We start from the raw sequence: 20555 nt of genomic DNA on the forward strand, positions 1-20555 counted from the left end.
CTGAGGACGGCTGCTTGCGTTGTGGCCGAAACGTCGTGAGAATTATTTTATGTTTTATTTTTTATTATTTTATTATTTCCATTCTACGTGACTTTTCCGAAAGAACCAAGAAGATGAATCCCTGCAGTCACGAAAGCTTTAAATCGAAGGAGAACATGTTGCCTTGAACAATTCCAGATCGCTCCCTCCGTTCTATGGGCACGCACGCGTCGCAAACGCGTTCTCCCCGTCTCATTTTCGTAATGCACTCGCGCGCCTGGCTGAGGCTGCAGCTTGTGCTAATGACTCTCGATACGAGGTCAAGTAGTTGTAAATAATACACGAGGCTGTGGTGCACTCAACACACAAATGGGTGCTCTTTATTTGCTCCGGACAGCATTGTTCATGTCGTTGCTTACATAAAAAGGGAAAGGTGTATTGACCATAGCCAGCATAAATAATGATAATAAATAATGATCATAAATAATCATGTAATACGCCCAACAGAGTCTCAAGATTATTTTTCAAGACGGTCCTTTTAGGAGTTTAAACATTGGCTTAACACTTAGGCTTTCGCGACCAACATAATCTGAGGTTTTTGGGTTAGCTCGCGTAAATATATAAATGCGTCGTTAAACCCGCCACCACCCGACACAGTCAACTGGTAAGGGTTGTCATGTAAACAGAACGTGCCAATTCGTCACTGGTACAGCACCACCGGTGTGTTGGAGAACCAAGCCACAACATTTACAATCTGAGTACGACGTTTCGCCAGTAATTACAACTAGCTTCATCAGGCGACAGCCAGATTTGTGGAGAAGTCTGTTTCGTTCCTTATATCGAGGCGTAGATGTGGTGACCATGCTTCTGCGCTCTTTATTTAACCAGGAGATTTTGTAACGGCTGCACTGCAGATGCCTCCCCGCTCCTACTGGTCATCTGTACGAAAGCGCTTCATAGCTCATCGGATTTCTCGAGGATAGAGAGAGTATTACTCTGAGATGGTCCGCACCCTGGGCTTGCAATCCAGAGGTCGCCGGCTCCATTCAATCTCCAGGCGTGGCAGTTAAAACGGTGGCAGCATTCAAGAAAGAACGGTGGTCGAGACAATGGATTGAGTGGCAGCCAAGGATCAGTGAAATTAGCTCGCGTGTAGATGCTAGATGGATTTGATTTTTTTGCAATGCAAGACCATGCGTGATGGTGACGGCTTGGGGAGGAGGCCTTTATCATTTTATGAACGAAATTGGTTTTGCATCCCAATGCTGATCATTCACGAATATGAGTCGTGAAACACACGTAGGATTATCTGAGTAGATAAGGAATTACTTTTTTTAAATGAAAAAAAAATCAGGTCGGCACGCGCCGAAGCATTGGCTTACAAAATTGCAAAATAAAATGACCTGTCAATGATATTACGTGAAAATTAATTTAAGCAAACTGATTCATTTCTTAGGCACCCAGGCCTCACTTGCAAGACGCACACGCGGATGGGAATAATTCACTTGGCTATAAATACAGGAATTCATTAGCGCCTACGGGGTGAGTGCCAAACACTGAGGCACACCGAGATCCCGACGTGTCATTGTCGTGGAACACTGCCGTTGATTAGGGCACCTTCTGCACACACTGTACTTGTATAAATAGCATATACACAAATACGCGATGCTGCCATGGTAATGGTTATCACACCGGACTTACAATGCAGCCGTCACCGGTTCGATTTGATTTGTCCCGACACTTCGCTCCACGTGCTTGTAGCTTCTTCAGGAATTGAAGCTCCCAGCTGCCAAGCAGCATGCGGTAAAACCCGAAGCAAGCATCGCAGGAACTGGGGACGGATCTCGTTGAAGGCAGTGGAAGCAGAGGACGTCTGTGCGAACGGTGAAACTGATGGTGTCATTCTGGAGGCAGCGGAAATAAGGGTGACACGGCCGCAAAGCCAAGAGTTTAGACGGAGGACTTTACGGCCTGTAGCCACGTGGAACCCAGCGGCCTCCGTAGAGGCCAGAAGGGAGAGCGGAAAGACGGGGAGAAATGTGGCCGCACCTCAAGACGCTGCACAAATGAGGTGGGGCTTAGGGGCAGAAGAAATGTTTTTTGAGCGATTTGTGGAGGCAGTTAATGGGCTTCAAGACAGACCAAAGAGAAGGTGGTACCAGTGGTAAAAGCATGGTTGTGACATCGTCCTCGGGCGAGGAAAGGAATGGGAGACCCCCTTTGTCAAATGTTCACCTCTCAGCATAGCCCGGAGTCTGAACCCCTCTGGCATGAGGGTCCTTGTGTAGTGACACCACCTGGCACGGGGCCCCTGTGAAAGATGGAAGCATGTCATGCGGACCAGACAAAAGGCAGCTCTCCGATGTGTTTTCGAGTTGTACCGCGTGTTGCTCACAACGATGTCCAACAATTTAGCTCCACGCACGAGGGGCTTCTTCCTATGAAGCTAAACATTTGTATTTATTTTACCAGGTAAGGCCCCACCGAGCTACGTAGCTCTTTTTCGGAAGCAACCTGGCCGTTAATGATAGCTTAACGAAGTGGTTTATCACGTGTACATTTATAGCAGCCAAATACTCTAAACGCGTGTGTTGATTCTAATTGTGGAGGGAAAACCTGGAGGACCTGGACAAAAATCCACGCGACCATGGGGGGAGAGACATGCAAACTCCAAATACAGGCGTTAGGGTCGGGATCGAACCCACGACCTCCTGTATACCAGGCGAGGTAGTTAACATCTCCTAGCCACCACGGCGACCCAATTCAAATCAGTTGCTAAAGAAGCTACCAGCGCGCCAAGCGAAACGTCGGACATCGTGCCGAACAACACGCGGAGACAAACTGAAAATTCAGCGGTGAGCTACGCGGCACAACCGCAGCAAGCCAGACAAGTCGGCCGCCCTGACGGAAGAAAACGGTGCAAGCACTCTCCGTCAACAAACCCCAGTTCTCTCTGCTGCAATGCAGCAACATAAACAGCGTGCGCCGTGCATTACGATGGGCGCAGCGGAGGCACCCTCCCCCCCCTACTCCCACCACGTTGACAACACGCGAGTGAGTTTACGCTTCGAGTGAATGCCGCAAGATGAACGTGGCTCTATGCGGCATCGCCAGGATTTACGAGCGAGACATCCTAGGACCCCCCCCCCACGTGTCTGCCTTGAGATCCACGGCTGAGAGAATTTGCACGTCACAAACGAGCCCATCCCCTCGTGAAAAGGGAACTCTCTCAACTATCCGCGGACGGATTATCCAGGTCGCGGATATAACCGTGACTCGCTAACGAATAATTGAGATGTCTTTACGAGCACTCCGGTTCAGCTGTTCGCGGCTCCTCACTCGTCGAGGGTCGGTAATATTCTGTGTCCATGGCCATGACAACACGTCGGCAAGTAACGTTTTTAAAAGACGCAGCAATGAAAACAGTCGGCGCAATCGAATGTCCCCGTTCCACGCAGCCAAATACGTTCGTACCCAAATTCACATGAATTTGGCAATCATCTGTGTTTTTGTTTTATCCAACCTCTTCCCTCATTACCCCAGATTATGGAGAGTTGACTGTCATCAAACGTTCTGCAGCAGGACCATCCTGAGGGAGTCTTAAGGGCCCGGTAAGATTCTGCTGGGTAAAGACTTGAATTATATTATTTATTGATGCAATAACTGGGAGCTTGGGGTGCACTCTGAGCAAGTGGATGCATGTTTGCATCTCGACTGCCATTGATTTTTATAGATTTCCATACGGGTTTTATGCCAAAGCCAGGACAGCAGTTAAGGATGTAAAAAAACAGAAAGCGCTGATGTTGCCTAACAAATATAATTGAACTGTTCACTATGCGAGCGATTCCTCTACATATTTTTTAAAGGTTCGCACGTATGAATGTAGGTAGAACGCAGAGGTCGCAAACGGGTTTTGATTCCTTACCCGTACCCGGCCGCACCAGGGTCGCAAATGGGTACCCGTACACGGGTACCCGTTCCCTACCCGTACCTGTGCCCTACCCGAAATGAGTGACAAACGGTTACTCACCAGTGACTCACGGCCTACCCATACCCGTACCCGGCCGCACCAGGGTCGCAAACGGGTACCCGTACCCGTACCTGGCCGGGTACGGGTAGACAGGTATCGGGTAGGGTACGGGTATCGGGTACCCGGTTGCGACCTCTGGTAGAACGTCTTTCGCACCGTACATAGCCAACCGTGCTAACACGCCCCTGCAGGACATCTGGTCACAGTTGGCACACAGTTTATTCTAATGCAAGGAAATAAAAGGCAAGTAGTTGTTGTTGTTGTTTCTGTACGACTCTTTAATTCGGCTCAGTTTTGCTCAGCCAGAAAGACTTCCGGACTCGTCGAACAACGGTTGCTGTGGGCTTTCATGAACATTTCCGCGTGATTTTTTTATATTTTTAATTAAATACGTATACGGGTGTACAGTGGGTTTTTTCAAAACATTTATTTCTAAACTTGTTTGTCATTTTCACACAGAGCCAGGATCACATCGTGAAGCCAAAAGCCAAGTAAAAACCTTTTGGCTATTTGCCACATTCTCGATGATAGGCACAAAAGCAAGTACCTTAACCAAAAATAAGTACGACGTTCCGGGACCTTTCGCCGACGCGCAAATCTGGCGCTTGATGTCACTCTGAAAGCCAAAGGGGATGGCTTTCCATGATCATTAACAGTTCACTAAATATTTGTGTCGGTTATCCAACATTTTTTAGAACCACATCTCTTTTGAAATCCATTACCTCAGGGTGAGGGGGGGGCGAGGTGGTGGGGGGGCAAAACCCTAGCGTATATATTTATATCACATTCATTGTTCATTTTAGTGCAATTTGAGGAACTTTCACGACAGTACCTGTGGGTATCGATCGTATCATGTACGACAGTGGAATTGCTGGTGAATGCATCGGGATTTCAGAGGCGCTCATAATGCATTCATAACAACTGAACTGGAATATCGCTGATAACAGTGCTTCACGATTTAAGATGTCAAAACATTTCTTTGGATTGCCTATATCAGAGAGCGATTTGTAAAATAAAAGACACACCGTCACGTTCGTCCATAACGATCCAATATCTTGCTCAAGTAGTGAATCAGTGGAATCACAATGTGGTTATCTTCATGGTTAAATCAACAGTACGACCAATCTTGGATTATTTATTGATGTGCTACTACTACGGGTGATACAGCCGCGATAGCTGTGAGATGTGCATACAGCCACCGGATAAACATGCCTGTGGGTGCTAAACATGTCTGTGCCACGCACAGTTGTATACATTTTTTAACTCCCTCCGGCTAATGAACCTTGTGACTCGTCAATGCATCATAGCACTCATGCGGAATGGGGGAAAAAATTACCGTTCATGAAAGGTACTCCCAATGTTTTATGTTTACTTGGTACTCCAGTAAAGCGTTTTGAGAAGCTATATTTTTTGAAATTGTTTATTACATGATTGTGTCAATCCGCTGCTGGATGAAGGCCCAGGACTGGTTCACATATCGCTCGCCACTGATGTTAACGTCGGCCGGCAATCGAACTGGGGTGATCGGGCGTAGGGCGCACAATGGCAACGTACGGTGCGAAAGAAGTTTAACGTATATACAAGCATGCAATGCGTTTACCACTGTATTTATATTGCAGAATTTATATTCCAGGTAAGTTGCATTTATTGTTGAAAAATCGGCAGGAATAATTTTTTTTCAATTTAGTACTCATATATACACAAATGTCTGTGTATTTAATTATTTATTATAAGTGTCATGTTTACCTTTCTCATAAGTACGTTGAACTTCTTTACACTCCTATTAGTTTTTGTATTGTTGGAACTTTCTGACCCACCCCCTACTGGACATCTCCAAAAAAGAGCTTCATGGCTCATCGGATTCCTCCTAACAGTCTAAATAAAGATTATGATTGCGATTCTGAAGTTAAAATGCTATTGCTGCTGCTGCTGCTGCTGCGGTTGATATCTACGTTCTACCGACACACTGTGATCCCGATCACCACCAGCCTCAGTAAAACTGAAGTCGCCGCCGCCGCTGTTGTTGTGGTCGTTGTTGTTACCGACATCACAGCTGCTCGTCACCACCAGGCAACGGTATCGCCCCGTACCACCAGCCCGCCAGCCCGCCAGCCCCGGCTCTCTCCTCTCGCCCGCCCGACGACGCTCAGCCCGGCGCCGCCGCGAGCCTCCGGCTCTAATCCTTGAGGACGAGCGGCGCCTTCACGGCGCTGGCGGCGTCGGCGCCCAGCAGCGCCTCGACAATGAAGAGCGCAAACTCGAAGCTGGTGCCGGGCCCGCGGCTCGTGATTACGTTGCCGTCGCGCTCCACGCGCGCCTCCGAGTACACGTAGTGGCCTGCGGGGCGAGAGGCACCCACCCCCCACCACCACCATTCAGGTCTTTGATTCTATTGTGTCTACTATCGGACCATTTCTTTTTTTCCCCAGTATCCCAAGATTGTGCGTGAGAACTGATTAGTTATATGAATACGTTTAACTGATTAGTTATATGAATATGTTTAACACGGAGGCTTTCGCGTCCAATATCATCCATAATGTTTTTTTTGGTTCGATCGTGTAAATATGAATGTGTCGTTAAACCCGCCACCACCCGACACAGCCAATTAGTAAGGTTTGTCACGTAAACAGAACGTGGCCAATTCGTCACTAGGACAGCACACCGGTGTGTTGGAGAGCAAAGCCACAACATTTTCAATCTGAGTACGACGTTTCGCCAGTAATTACAACTAGCCCCATCAGGTGACAGCTAGTTGTAATAACTGGTGAAATGTCAAACTCAGATTATAAATGTTGTGGACTAATCTCCAACACACCGGTGTGCTGTACTCGTAACGAATTGGCACGTTCTGTTTACGTGACAAACCTTACTAATTGGCTGTGTGGGGTGGTGGTGGGTTTAATTACACATTTATATTGACGCGATTTAACAAAAAAACTATATTATATATAAATTAGATTAGAATTTTTGTAAATTATGTGCAACTGATATGCAATGCTACTTTCAGGCTGATGGCAGAGACAAAAACGGTTTGGAGACAAACCAAAAACAAGATACAAATATGATGACGAAAACCAATACAAATAGGAATTCTGAAATCAAATCATGAGCCCGAATCATAACAATTCATCCAATATCTGCGGGGAGTGGCTCATTACACGCACACAAGTAATAACCATTATTATACACATTGGGTTTTCACTTTAACCAGCGCAGCCCAGCTCTAAACGCTACAACGTGTACACGTGTGGCCACTCTTGCGGGGGCATTGCGGGTCTCCGTATCGTGCGGAGCGATACATTACTCACGCACTGGGCTGACTCCACAAGTAACTACACACGGTGCATAATCATCTCATTCACAGCCCATTTGCGAAATCACTGATAAGCGAGCGTTTCTCCACACCACTTTGGCCGTCAGGGTTGTTTGACCGTACTTCACCGTGCTGGTCAAAGGGGGGGGGGGGGGAGGGGGGGGCGGCGGGGAACGAGGGGCAGAGCCAGTACAGCAGGACAGATTTCACTCGGCCGCTGGGTTCATAATGCAGTGCGCGCCACCCATCCTCACGGGCACACAGTGCAGGTATGATGTGTATTCACTTCTAGCTGAGAGTTCAAGGAGACAATACTTGATAATTGTACAACCCTTTCGATTTAAAGCTTTCGTGATTGCAGGGATTCATCTTCTTGGTTCTTTCGGTAAAGTCACGTAGAATGGAAATAATAAAATAATATAATAAAATAATATAATAATATTTTTTTCTTTTATTATGCTTTCTTTTTATCATTTTATTATTTCCATTCTACGTGACTTTACCGAAAGAACCAAGAAGATGTACAACCCTTGTCTATGCACTGCTGGATGAAGACCTCCCCAATGCAGTGTACGTTTTAAGCGCTGTTTAACCATATTTCACCACACAAAATTGGGACTCACGATTCACTCCCCCCACCCGCCCCCTCGTTATTAAAACAAATATTATGATGCAGGATTGCGACGATTCAGTGGAGTATTTTACGTGTGCGTTTTTGCTGTGCGGAATGTAGCGGTCTATAGTGGTTTCACGCGAGCCCATTCTATGCAAGGTGAAATGATCGTAAAAAAAAATCGACTCTTACACAGGCGGTTTGGTTTGACATATCTATCGTGAGAATCCATTTGAAAGCAATAAAATAAAATAAAAATTTCGACAGATATTTTTACTCCTGGACCCCATTATCCATTGCAAAATAATCCTCTGTGCTCCAAACTTCTAGGGGCCATTCCCCGAACTGCGAGTCGATGTCTCACAGACGCAGGAAATTCCCTTCAAGCACCTCCTGAACACGACGTGAATCTCACGGCAGTGCAATTGCGACGCAATCGGCGACAGAAATCAAATTGTACCTCCATGTATATTTACATATTCCTGGCCGCCTTTGTCTCCCTAGTGACGATGTTTACACACCGCAGCCAGGTACTCATTTGAGGTCGAGGTGATCTAGAGGAGGCCCAAGACCGGTTCGGATAATCGTCGCTGGCGTTGGCCGTGAGCGGTAAACGAACTCGGGACGCTAGCTTCGCAGCGCAGCGCGCTTACCGATGTCTCACAGAGGCAGGAAATTCCCTTCAAGCACCTTCTGCTCTCGACATAAATTTCACGACAGCTCAATCGCCACGTAATCGGCGATAGAAATCAAATTGTACCTCGATATATATTTGCACGTAAAAAAATGTTTGGGGTGGGGCAGGGAGGGTAACAAAATCCAACTCACTGTACGAGCATATTATAAGTGAAAAGACGTAAGAGACTGTGTCAATTTTTATCAGCTTGGCTGCGTCGGAGACAAACGATCAAATCTGTAGGAAGTGGAGCGTGAAGTACGCACACGTGCACACACGCTCACGTCGCCCCCACACTCACCACCCTCCATCATCTTGTCCTTGGCGAGCGGGTGAGTGGTCACCTTGCTTCCAAACGCGATGCCGTGTGCTTTTAGTGCTGTGGGGCCTGCGGAGACACACAGGAGGAGCACCACCCCCCCCCACCAAGGCAAAAACACTTCACTCGCACACAAAGACAAACAAAGATTCCCCGCGTAGCCTTTAACAGACGGTTGGGGCAAGTGCTGTTAGTGAGCACCTAGGAAGGCTGGCACAGCACATGAGGGAGACTGGTGAGTGGCAAACACCCCACGCACGGGCCGCCTTTGTCTCCCTAGTGGCGATGTTTACACACCGCACCCAGGTACTCATTTGAGGCCGAGTCGACCTAGGGGAGGCCCAGGACTGGTTCAGACATGCATCACTGGTGTTGGCCGTGAGCGGGAATCGAACCTGGGTAGCCGGGTTCATAGCGCAGCGCGCTAACCGTTACACTACCCCTCCCCACACGAACACACACGCACCTCGCCAGCTATGTGAACCAAGCCATCGGGTAGCACACACACACTCACACGCAATTTGTGGCTGTTTCTAATGGCTATACTGTCAAGTTACCATGTTCTCAGGTTTTATAATAATAATTTCATTCGTGCAATACTTACAATTCCTCAGCAACTCAAAGCATCTTCCATCAGGTCTCATTTCAAACATTCAAAGGGCAACAACCTCAGTGGCAAAACTGTCCCATTGCAGCACGAGGCGACCCATCACCGGCCTGCAAGCGGGCATTAGTTTGCTAGGAGGGTGCAACGACTGCTACCTCTAATCCCAATCGAGATTTTGCGGGGAATTTTTTCTCATGATATAACCATTGAATTTTAGATAGCGTCACTCATGCTAACTGCATCCACGCAACAATTGCGTCTCCACAACGGATTTGGCAAAAATGTGGACCATGACACCAGCACACGATGGCCAACTCATTTCGAATGGCGTCACGGGATCTTTAAGGGTCACCGTGAAGCAGTACCCTAACTGTTAATACACACCGCAGTATTAACCAGGGTGACCTGCCGGATTCAAACATCCGCATAAAGCGGTGAATGCGCTGCTGCCGGGGCCACGTCGCCGCAAATCCCCGCAAGCGGTCTCTCTCTCTCCCAACACCGGCCCGCACTCCATCACGGCCTTTGTAAAGAGTGGTCTACTGGACGTCAGTCCTGCGAAATGGGGCTCGACACATTTATAAATGTTAGCCCTCTGGGAAGTGGCCGGGTGGCTTAGAGGTCAGAGCACCGAGATGCAGGGCGGCCGCCTGTGATTTGACGGTCTCAGCCCGATCGGCAAAATTACCGGACACCCAAGAAGACTCGCATTAAATGTTGTTCTGCAATTTAGCGAAATTCCAGCTCTGCTAATTAAAAATGTTTTTTTCTGTCAAGCGGCGAACATTATTCTCAAATGCAGAGCCAGTGGGAAAGTACTGCCGAGTGCTGTGTAATGGGGTCTCACAAGCAGCCCCATGGCACCTGATTCCGTGGGCCAATCTCTTAACATGGAGGGGTTTCGTCGCTGCTATGCGGGAAATCTGAGCGGACACTTTGTCCCGTGACGCGACACCATTCGCACAAATCAGAAAAAAATTGAAAACAGGAAAAATAGAAATGTAGCCCCGCCCCCCCTCTGTGCTGGACAAGGTCGATTTAGGGAAAAGTAGAAATGTGTGATTTATGTGAGTGGTCAGTCAAGACCGACTAAGACCCTTCTCTGGAGAACCCGGTATAATCATGGGTGACTGCTCATTTGGGTGACTGCCAAATTCAATCCCAGGATCTTAATGTGCTGATTCGGTGCTCCTACAAGGCCATGGTCAGCCCCTGGAGCCACACAGTCGCTTGCATCCAATTATTTTAAAAACCGCTACAGGACGCACAATTTGAAAGTGGTTTAGTTAATCACAGCGTTGCTCTGTGTTGTGTGGCTGCAGCTGAGATAGGGATAGAGCGATGAGACATAAGAAGAGAGGCAGGTGTCAAACTCATCAGCTCTGTACTTGCTGTTATGGCAATTGATTATCTTGTGATCAACAACTGTCAATCGGTGGAGAGTAGCACTCAACCCGAGTGCTAAACATCAACAGGAATAATATGGAAAATAAAGACATCTATTCATCTTTACGCATTAAAAAATATATATTAGTTATGTCCATCAGCCCATGCGCCTTCCAAACCAATGTTAAGCAGCGGCATGTGTTTAAACAAGCCGACTGTGAATGGAATTTTCTCACAAACTATTCTGCCCAAACATCATACAGATCTTAGAATTTGGTATCAGTAAGCCATGCACTCAGGATTGTAGAGGTTTATATCAGCATTTTATAGTAAGACATCTTCGGATGGATGGACACAAAAACAAGAGATATTTCCCAAACAAATTAATAAGTAGTCTTAAACATATACTCCACAGTGTAACACTCAAGTCACTGCTGGATGAAGGCCTCCCCACACACCATGTCAGTCATGGGGGGCTGATTGACGATAGTTCCCCACGCTGGCCGGTGCGGGCTGGTCAATGGACACATGGGACTTTTTCAGATATTGCTCGCCACTGTAGGTTAGCCGTGGCCTGGAGTTGAACCCAGGTCACCGAGTACAAAGCCCAACGAGTTCACCGCCGGTCCACCGGGTTTATATTATGTGATGAAATACCCAGTGGCTTTAAACTAAAAAACTAAACTATTTTTTATTTGAACAGGTAAGGCCCACTGAGCTATGTAGCTCTTTTTCAGTAGTGACTTGGCCACAAATGACAGCTCAACCAAGTGGCTCATCATGTGTAAATTTATAGCAGCAAAGTACTCTGAAACACGCATTGTTAAATCTAAATGTGGAGGGAAAAACCGAAGAAAAATATATTCGACCATGGGAAGTGAACACACAAACTTCAAACATACAGCAGCAGGCATCTGGGTCGGGATGAAACCACGACCTCCTGTATACCAGGCGAGGTAGTTAACATATCCTAGCCACCACGGCACCCCTTTAAAAAATCATGTCACCATGAGACACTGAAGCCAAACTTAACTCCAAGCCATTGAGAACCGTGGACATCCGGCCTGCATGACTATCTCGCCAAGCTTTATAATTATTTTGGCTCCAACAAACATTTCCATTACAAGCTGCCTTGGTAATTCCCAGCTTGGCAGGTACCTTGGCGCATTCAGCCAGCTGCCGAAAATATTTTTTCGTAATGCTTTCACTGCAATATTTTTTACATTCTGCTGCGTATACTTAGCCAAAATTAATTCTTGTGCGTTCCAGATGGCGTAATGGCTAGCGCAACAAAAACTTGCATTCCAAAGGTCACCGGTTCGATCTCCCAGTGAGGCAGCTGAAACAACGGGCAGATTATTTACATCCCCCCCCCCCCGCCTTTATCCACCCAGAGGTCGCACGTAGGCGGGGTAAAGTTTGGGTAATGCCACGTCTTCCGAGAAGTCTCGCTTGCTAATGGAAGAGTAGGCCAAGATACCGTCTGGAGGGGCTCTCGAAGAGCTGTCCCTAGCGGATGCGCCTCCACCAGCAGTGGCTTGGGCAAGAAATTGCAGGGCTGTGCCTTTATATTTAATCGAGTGTGCACACGACAAAAGCCATGCTGCTAGCATGCAAGCACCTAGATAAAATTTATTTCGTTTATTTATATAAAACATTTTATTGGCAACAAACACAATATGGTGCAGCCCACACCATGCATGCTTGTTTGCCCGATGTTGATTTTGGCTACACGGTTACCAGCTACTCATTTGAAGTTGAGTTGACGGATGAGAAGCCCACGCCAGGTTCTGACACAAAATTTGTGACAGGATTGTGCTTCGTGGCACATGGTGCCAACCCAGGATCTTGGCAGAATACACAGGACCACAATGTGGCCCACTTCAGTTTAATTACGTTCATACACAAAGATAAAGATCACCAGTGTAGCTTTCAACAGTCTGGGTGCCGCGGTGGGAGATGTTAACTACCTCGCTTGATATACAGGAGGGCGTGTGTTCGATCCCGACCCCTGACGCCTGTATATTTGGAGTTTGCGTGTTCTCTCCGTGGTCGCGTGGATTTTTCTCCAGGTCCTCCGGTTTTTCCCTCCACATTGAGCGCTTAGAGTATTTGGCTGCTATAAATGTCCATATGGTGATAAGCCACTTCGTTGGGCTATCAATTGTGGCTAGGTTGCTTCTGACAAAAAAAGCTCTATATAGCTCAGTGGGCTTTACCTGGTAAAAAAATTTTTTTTAGTTTAATAGTTTAGACTGTTGGGGCAGTACTATTAGCGAGCAGCAATCAAGGCCGGCGCGGCGCACAAGGGGGTTGCGGTGTGTTGCTGGACCCACACCCAACAACCCGCCTCCCTAGTCCTGATGCTTACACACCGCAGCAGGTACTTGATAAAATGCCGAGTTGACCTACGGAAGGCTCGGGATGAGTTCAGCTTTCATTTGCCACTGAAATGTTAAGCAAATAATTTGGTGACACTTCATTGGCAGTGATGCATAAGTAGAGGGAATAAGAGGCAAAAACAATCGACGCATTTTGTTCGCAACTTTGGCCTTAACAGGAAAAAAATATATTATATGGGACGTTTCCATCCATGGCCCTTCTTCAAAGCACATAGAGGCCTGAGAGGTTGGCATCTTTGAGCTTATTGCAATGTTATTTGTGGCTGACAATTAATTACACCAAGGTCGCCGGTTTTCGTAGTACAGCACGCTAACCGTTGCTCCACTGGTTCCCACGCATTCATACTCGCACACGCGCAGACACTCAGCACATGCATGGCGTGTGTGTGTGTGTGCGTGGCCCAGCCGAAGCGAGACGTCATTACCTGCACAGATGGCAGCGATAAGTCCCTTCCTGTCCATCTGGGCTTGCAGAACCGATTTAACCGCCGCCGACTGCACACCACAAACTTAGTTTGCATCAACTCTCATCACCACCACCGCCGCCATCATCATCATCAATGTCACCGTCATGATTGTCACCATCATTGCCCAATCACATAAGACTCGCGTGTGTGTATTGTTAATTTATTTCAATGAGGCCTGTTACTGGTAGGAACCTCCTGGTTACACCAGCCCACAGGGGATTATTGTGTCCGTCCGTCCGTCGTGCTGGGTGGGGAGGGAGGGGCTGGGTGGGGAGGGGCTGGTCACCCCGTGGTGCCCTTATAAAACTCAACGTTTAACTGACTCACGCCGGCTTGTGCCCGCCCTCACAGTCGGGCATATTTGCGGAATACACCACACCGCCGTTGACCCTGGCCATTGACCGAGCAACCCAACGTTCCTACCAGCTTCCTCCGCAGGAATGTGTTATTAAACGTGTAAGCGATTGCTTCGTAACATTGCATCTGTGTTGGGCATCAACCCTCCATTATGAGGATAACACGAGATGGAAAAAATTGGTTCATGTGACCTCGCCCCCCCCCCGTCCCCACAACAACTATAATTGCTCCCATTTACTACAATTAATATAAATAATATATTTTCGAATAAAATTGTGCACTATAATTGGGACAATTCATCAAACCGTGGCGGGCGGGGAGAAAATCGTTACATGGCTCGTGCGGTGTGCAAAGATTTTGCAACGGGAGATACAAAAAGCGAAAATGAGGCGCATGCAAGCGGTTGTTTGACTCCCGTCGCTCCCTCTCACCTCGGCGAGATTCTGAGCGCCCAGGTTTCCCCCTGGCAGCACCACGACGTCATAGGGACCCTGCGTCAGCACAGCGACACAGAATCAACGGGCGGGTGACGACAGCCCATCGGGACGTCTGTGCAACAACATCTCATTCGAGCGAGACGCACTCACACCAATGATCAAAATCAGAAGTTTATTTCCCGAGTGAAGCCCATTTGAGCTGAGAAGTTATTTTTCAAGGGCGACTTGGCCGTAGAGACATCAAAGCATGAAAAAACCTAATTGTTGTGAAATGACATTCGCACATACAATTTTTGTGATTTTAATGGAGTCGGTTTAAATGACAACAGAGATGGCAGTATGGAGATGCCAAGAGACGAAACTAGGCGGTTCCAAAACTTTGGGCCAGCCACATTATATTCCTGTGGTTCCACCAGCATGATGGGATGAAGACATTTGCATTTTTGACTTTCATAAAAATAAAAGTACACCACCCTGTGTAAAAAAAGAAAAACGGCCATGGAAGATGCCTTCACAGAATTAATTCTGAAGGCACTTCCAATGAATCTCTTTATCTACACGAGGGGGCACGCATTAAACATGCCCAACAAAGAGTGTTTGTATTCTTGGTTCTTTCGGTAAAGTAACGTAGAAGGGAAATAATAAAATAATAAAAATAAAACATAAGAAAATTCTCATGACGTTTCGGCCACAACGCAAGCAGCCGTCCTCAGGTGAAGAACAGAGCTGTCGGAAAGACAGCATCCTAATGAACACTGCTAAGCTTGGCAGCGTATTTTAATAACATAGAATTTAGCATGTTGATGACAAATGCAGAAAATGCAGAAAAAAAGAGTGTTTGCCGCGTGATTTTGAGGGTGTTCCAGACTACAGGGACAGTAGAGTAGTAGGCGCTACCTTCCATTGAGCACGTATGAAAATATGTGTACAGTCGAGTAAAATGGAGAAGGGAGAGGTAGGAAGGGGCGGTTCCAATTGAGGAATCGCAACGAATCTGGCCAGATTTAGGCTATCCCAGAAGTCGGTAACCAAAATAAGAATAGCGTTTTTTTTTATTTGGTAATATTTCAAGAGCCGCCAATGCATGTGAATGAGACGGTCCTTAATAAATAAATTCCCCTGCACCGCCAATTAACACGTTTGGCTACGTACGGTGCGAAAGAAGTTCAACATATGATAATTGATTTTTTACCCTTCTATCTGGCAACAAAACTGACACCTTTTTACAAGGAGTCATGTTTGCATAGACCGCAATACCTGCAGTCATAAATACAAACAAAAGACATAACTCTGATAATGTGCACTGTCAGAGTTATGTCTTTTGTTTGTATTTATGACTGCAGGTATTGCGGTCTATGCAAACATGACTCCTTGTAAAAAGGTGTCAGTTTTGTTGCCAGATAGAAGGGTAAAAAATCAATTATCATATTTTTACTGGCAAATGAGGTTCCCAAAGTTCAACATATGTTACGAAGCGGTCCTAGGAGAGCTGCGTGTGGCTCTGAAGCTGCAGGTTGCCGACCCCTGGGCAATTCGATTGTTTAAGTAATCGAATATGCTCCAATGATTACTCAACGAAATTGGATAAAATGAAACGTTGGAAAATAAACGTTTCACCTCTGTTCCAACATGTGCTGCTGGATGGGAGGTGACGGACGGGGCTTGGTGACATCGCCGGCATCAATAGCCGCGTCACGCTGGGCGGAACTTATGAGGGGGTTTCCCACCTTCAGCGGGGCAGGATGTGGGGGCGGCCATCATTTGTGAAGGGGCCCAATTAACGGACCACAACCTTTGTATTGATAAAGCATCGCAAATCGACTCATCGTTCCAGCTCGACAGCTAGCGCACCGGCCGACACGGCCCGGGCTTGCGTGGCCCTCCCAACGGAAGGCCACGGGTGACGGTGGAAATCAAGTGAAGGACATCGTGGGAACAGAGAAAAAGCACCTCGGCCGTTGCCTTCTCCAGGCTGGTGTCCGGACAGATGACGACATCACGGCTGCACTGCACTGGCTCAGGCCCCGTCAGCCCGGCCAGCGTTACCTTAATCTGACACAAAGGGGAGGGGGGGGAGAGGAAAGTGTTGCGGTCGATCATCGATTATCCGGCGAGCAATTATCCGGTTTCCAACATTATCCGGCGGTCCCGGGCCGATCTGGCGAAACCGGCAAAAACGCTCCGAAGGCTGTACCAGTGCGGCGATCGCCAGAACACATGTTGTTGAAACAAGAGCGTAGCACGTACATCACCCCATGTAGAGTCTTTGATATTGCAGTGATAAGTACGGTACAGTAAATACAGTAACTTTTTACAGTAGGATACGTTTTCGTCTATTTGTATCTTTATTTATATCAATTTCACACAGCAAACAAATTAAAAACACAAAAAAACCATATACACGTCTAAAAACATAATGCTACGCAAGAATGTGCAAACATTTTCTATTTTAAATAATTACGTGATCATCCGCCGTTTTTGAAAATCTGGCGCCCCCTTTCCCCCCGAAACCGCCGGATAATATAATCGATGGTCTACTGTAATTTGATCATTTTTCGTTTCAGTCGTAGTCTTAAGTCTCGTTGACGACATCCTGTGGAATTTCACTCACGTCTCAAAGTCTGCGTGTTTTATTTTAAAGGGATCAAAAAAGTTTGTTAAACAAACCTTGATTATTAAACGTTGGCGTTAATTGCCAAGGAATATCTTCCCACACCTTCGATTAGCACGATTGGCTACGTGTGGATGCGAAACAAGCTCAACACACATACATACAACAATGTTACCAGGTCAACCAATGGGTGAGCTCAGTGAAGCATGTTATATGCATATGTAGCCAATTACCAGGTTTGGTTTCCTGCAGCCCCCAATATCCCGTTACTCATTTATCTCAAGACTGCATTTTCATTGGCGGCACGTAGTCGTAGTCATCGTCGCACTCGATGGTTTTTAGTCACTGAAATTCACCGTTGAAAAAAATGCAGAACGCTTAGTTAACAAATATTTCCCTCATCAAATTGGTTTACATAATTAACAGTAGCGAGGGGAGGGAGCAGGGTCAAGGGGGGAGAAGAGCGGAGAAGGGCACGTGAGGGCAGTGGCATTCCGCTAGCGCTCAGAATAACACACGTCAGCGCTGAGCTGGCTCCACCGACCTCATGACAGCGTGCTGCTTGGAGAATGAATTCCTACTTTGAGGGCGGCGCTAGTGGTGGCGATGGAACCTAATTTTAGTCAGCGGGGTGTGAGCGAGGTCTTGTAAGAGGCGGATGCATTGAGCAAGGAAGAGCGTAGCAAGCGGATTTTTTTCAGGAAGCAATGCATTTCAGGAGAAATGTTGAGCTTTTTTTTTAAATTGTCACTTTTCCCACAATTTTATCCAGACTGCATGAGACAAAGTCTCGATGCGGATCTCTCGCAAAGCTGGGCAACCCTTCATGTCAGAGAACGGCCCGCGGAAGCGGATATCACAGAGCTACCTCCGAAATCCCTTCAGGTGCCCTCTGGTCCACACAGTTGAGAGCGGGAAGACTTTTCCACCCGCTCTGCATATGCGAGTGAGGTTCGCCACATGTCAAATGGATATTTAATTCCATGAGAAAGAATTTAGTCAAATTAAGTGCAGATGTAAATGCTAAGTGTTGGTTTTTGGGGCAGGCATGAGTGACTTCAAAATTGCAGGTTCCCGACCCCTCTATATTTGGAGCTTGCATGTCTCTCCCCATGGTCACGTGGATTTTTTTTCCCGGGTCCTTCAGTTTTTCCTTCCACATTTAGAAACATGCCTTTACATTTTTGAAATGATTTTGCTGCTATAAATTTCCACTTGATAAGCCACTTCTTTGAGCTATCATTTGTGGCCAGGTAGCTTATGAAAAAAAAGCTAATAGCTCAGTGGGCTTTACCTCGTAAGTTAAGTTTTATTTGACCCACCCATACTGGACATCTATGAAAAAGAGCTTCATAGCTCATCGGATTCCTCCAGTTTAAATAAGGATTTTTATTTGTTGATTTGTCCTATACTTTGCACTCTCATCGTGTTTTGCACTGTTTGTCGTTGTAACATTCTGACCTGTCCCAACTGGACATCTGTGAAAAAGAGCTTTATAGCTCATCGGATTTATCCAGGGTAAATAAATATTCGGATCCCGATTTTGAGATGATTGCCCAGCCCACGTCTCTCGAATCTTTCTCCCTCCCTCCACCGCTCTCTCGTCGTCACTCGGCTATCTCACGCCACCCACTGGCCACCCTCACGCATTTCCCAACTCCCGACCAGAGATCCGCGAAGGATTTCAAAATGTTTTGGGGGGGGGGGGGAGAGCATTGGACCGGCTAAATGTCACAGCCATATCGTCTCGGGGGTTTTTTTGTACGTGTATATAAAAATAGCACTTACATCGCTCTAAAAATATAGCGTGGGGTTGGCTGCGCAGTGTGGGCGAGAAGTCCTTGAACCCCTTGGCCAACTATCCTATCCTATATGCAAGTATATATACAAGGTCGGGTCTCTTGGAATTTCTCTTTACTTGATACAGCAATCGTGCTGTGACGGTTCCACCTGAAGACGGAAGCTTGTGCTGCCTCCGAAACGTCGTAATTGTTATTTTACTTTTATTAATTGTCATTTTTTACCTACGTGACTTTACCGAAAAAACCTAAGAGTATGAATCCTTGCAGTCACGAAAGCTTCAAATCTAGAACTATCATAAACTAAAATCCTGCTTTTTATTTTACCAGGCACTGCCCCATTGGGTAACACTGTAATAGCTCTTTTTCAGAAGCGCCCTGGCTCTCACAAATGATAGCTCAACGAAGTGGCTTATCATGACGTGGAAATGTATAGCAGCCAAACACTCTTAAAAACGCGTGATGTTGGTGATAAATGTGGAGGGGAAAAAACCGGAGGACCTGGAGAAAAATCCACACTACCACGGAGAGAGACAGAGAGAGAGAGACACGCAAACTCCAAATATACAGCAGCAGGCGTCAGGGCATCGAACCTACGGGCTCCTTAGACCGGGCGAGGCAGTGAACGTCTCGCCACCGTGCAGTAATAATGAACACATTTTAAGACGAGGTTATTGAGGCTTCTCGTCAGTTCCTGCGGCGATTCTGAATAACCCCATCGGCCGTGATCAACCCACTGCTGAACGAAGGGCTGTCCAATTCCGCCGTCAGCTGATTTATGTTGTTGCAAAAAAGTCAGTCCTGGACGAAATGCGTTCAAACGGCAGCCTCTCTTAAAACGCACGCCGCTTAAGCGTCGCGCTGCATTGCAACGTTTCGTCAATGCAAGTTTTTAAAAAAAGTATAAATTGTGAACAAAATTTAAAAAAAATGTCGTGCGCCGATCTACCCGTGGGGCACCACTCGTCCGCCGGCATCCCCCGCGCCTCGCCCTGCGGAGTTTCTAGGCGACACCGAGGCCTCCCCATAGGCCGTAGATTGGCAATTCGCAAGCGGGTACAATCGCGTCGTTGCCCGCCGCGCTTTGTAACATGTCAACAGCGCAGCAATGCAACAAAACAACGGTGAGAGAGGCAGGGTGTTTACCCCGGCTCGCCGCAGTACGTCTGTCGGAATGACGGTCTCCATCTCCTCAGCTCCCTTCGCCAGGATCACGAGCGCTCGCTTCGTCGCCATTGCTGAGGCGTGCAGCCGACCGATCGATTCGATTCGAGTTGCACACGAATCGGTGTCAAAGTCTCTGTGTGACAGTGAATATCAAAGTCTCTGTGTGACAGTGAATATCAAAGTCTCTGTGTGACAGTGAATATCAAAGTCTCTGTGTGTCAGTGAATATCAAAGTCTCTGTGTGTCAGTGAATATCAAAGTCTCGGTGTGACAGTGAATATCAAAGTCTCTGTGTGACAGTGAATATCAAAGTCTCTGTGTGACAGTGAATATCAAAGTCTCTGTGTGACAGTGAATATCAAAGTCTCTGTGTGACAGTGAATATCAAAGTC

At 47.0% G+C, this 20555-nt stretch overlaps 1 protein-coding gene across 1 annotated transcript; it reads right to left on the bottom strand.

Annotated features, from left to right (window-relative positions):
• Positions 1-4260: 4260 nt before the first annotated feature.
• PARK7 (Parkinsonism associated deglycase) lies at positions 4261-20264 on the bottom strand. Its single transcript, XM_078873285.1, has 6 exons — positions 20143-20264; positions 16537-16638; positions 14581-14640; positions 13751-13820; positions 8913-8999; positions 4261-6346 (listed from the first exon to the last, which is right to left on the bottom strand). Exons 1-6 carry the CDS (start codon positions 20230-20232, stop codon positions 6186-6188), a joined length of 570 nt encoding a protein of 189 aa, XP_078729411.1. The 5' UTR covers positions 20233-20264; the 3' UTR covers positions 4261-6185.
• Between the last annotated feature and the right edge of the window lie 291 nt (positions 20265-20555).

This window comes from Lampetra fluviatilis, chromosome 36 (genome assembly GCF_964198595.1).
Source record: "Lampetra fluviatilis chromosome 36, kcLamFluv1.1, whole genome shotgun sequence".
NCBI classification, from domain to species: Eukaryota; Metazoa; Chordata; class Hyperoartia; order Petromyzontiformes; family Petromyzontidae; genus Lampetra; species Lampetra fluviatilis.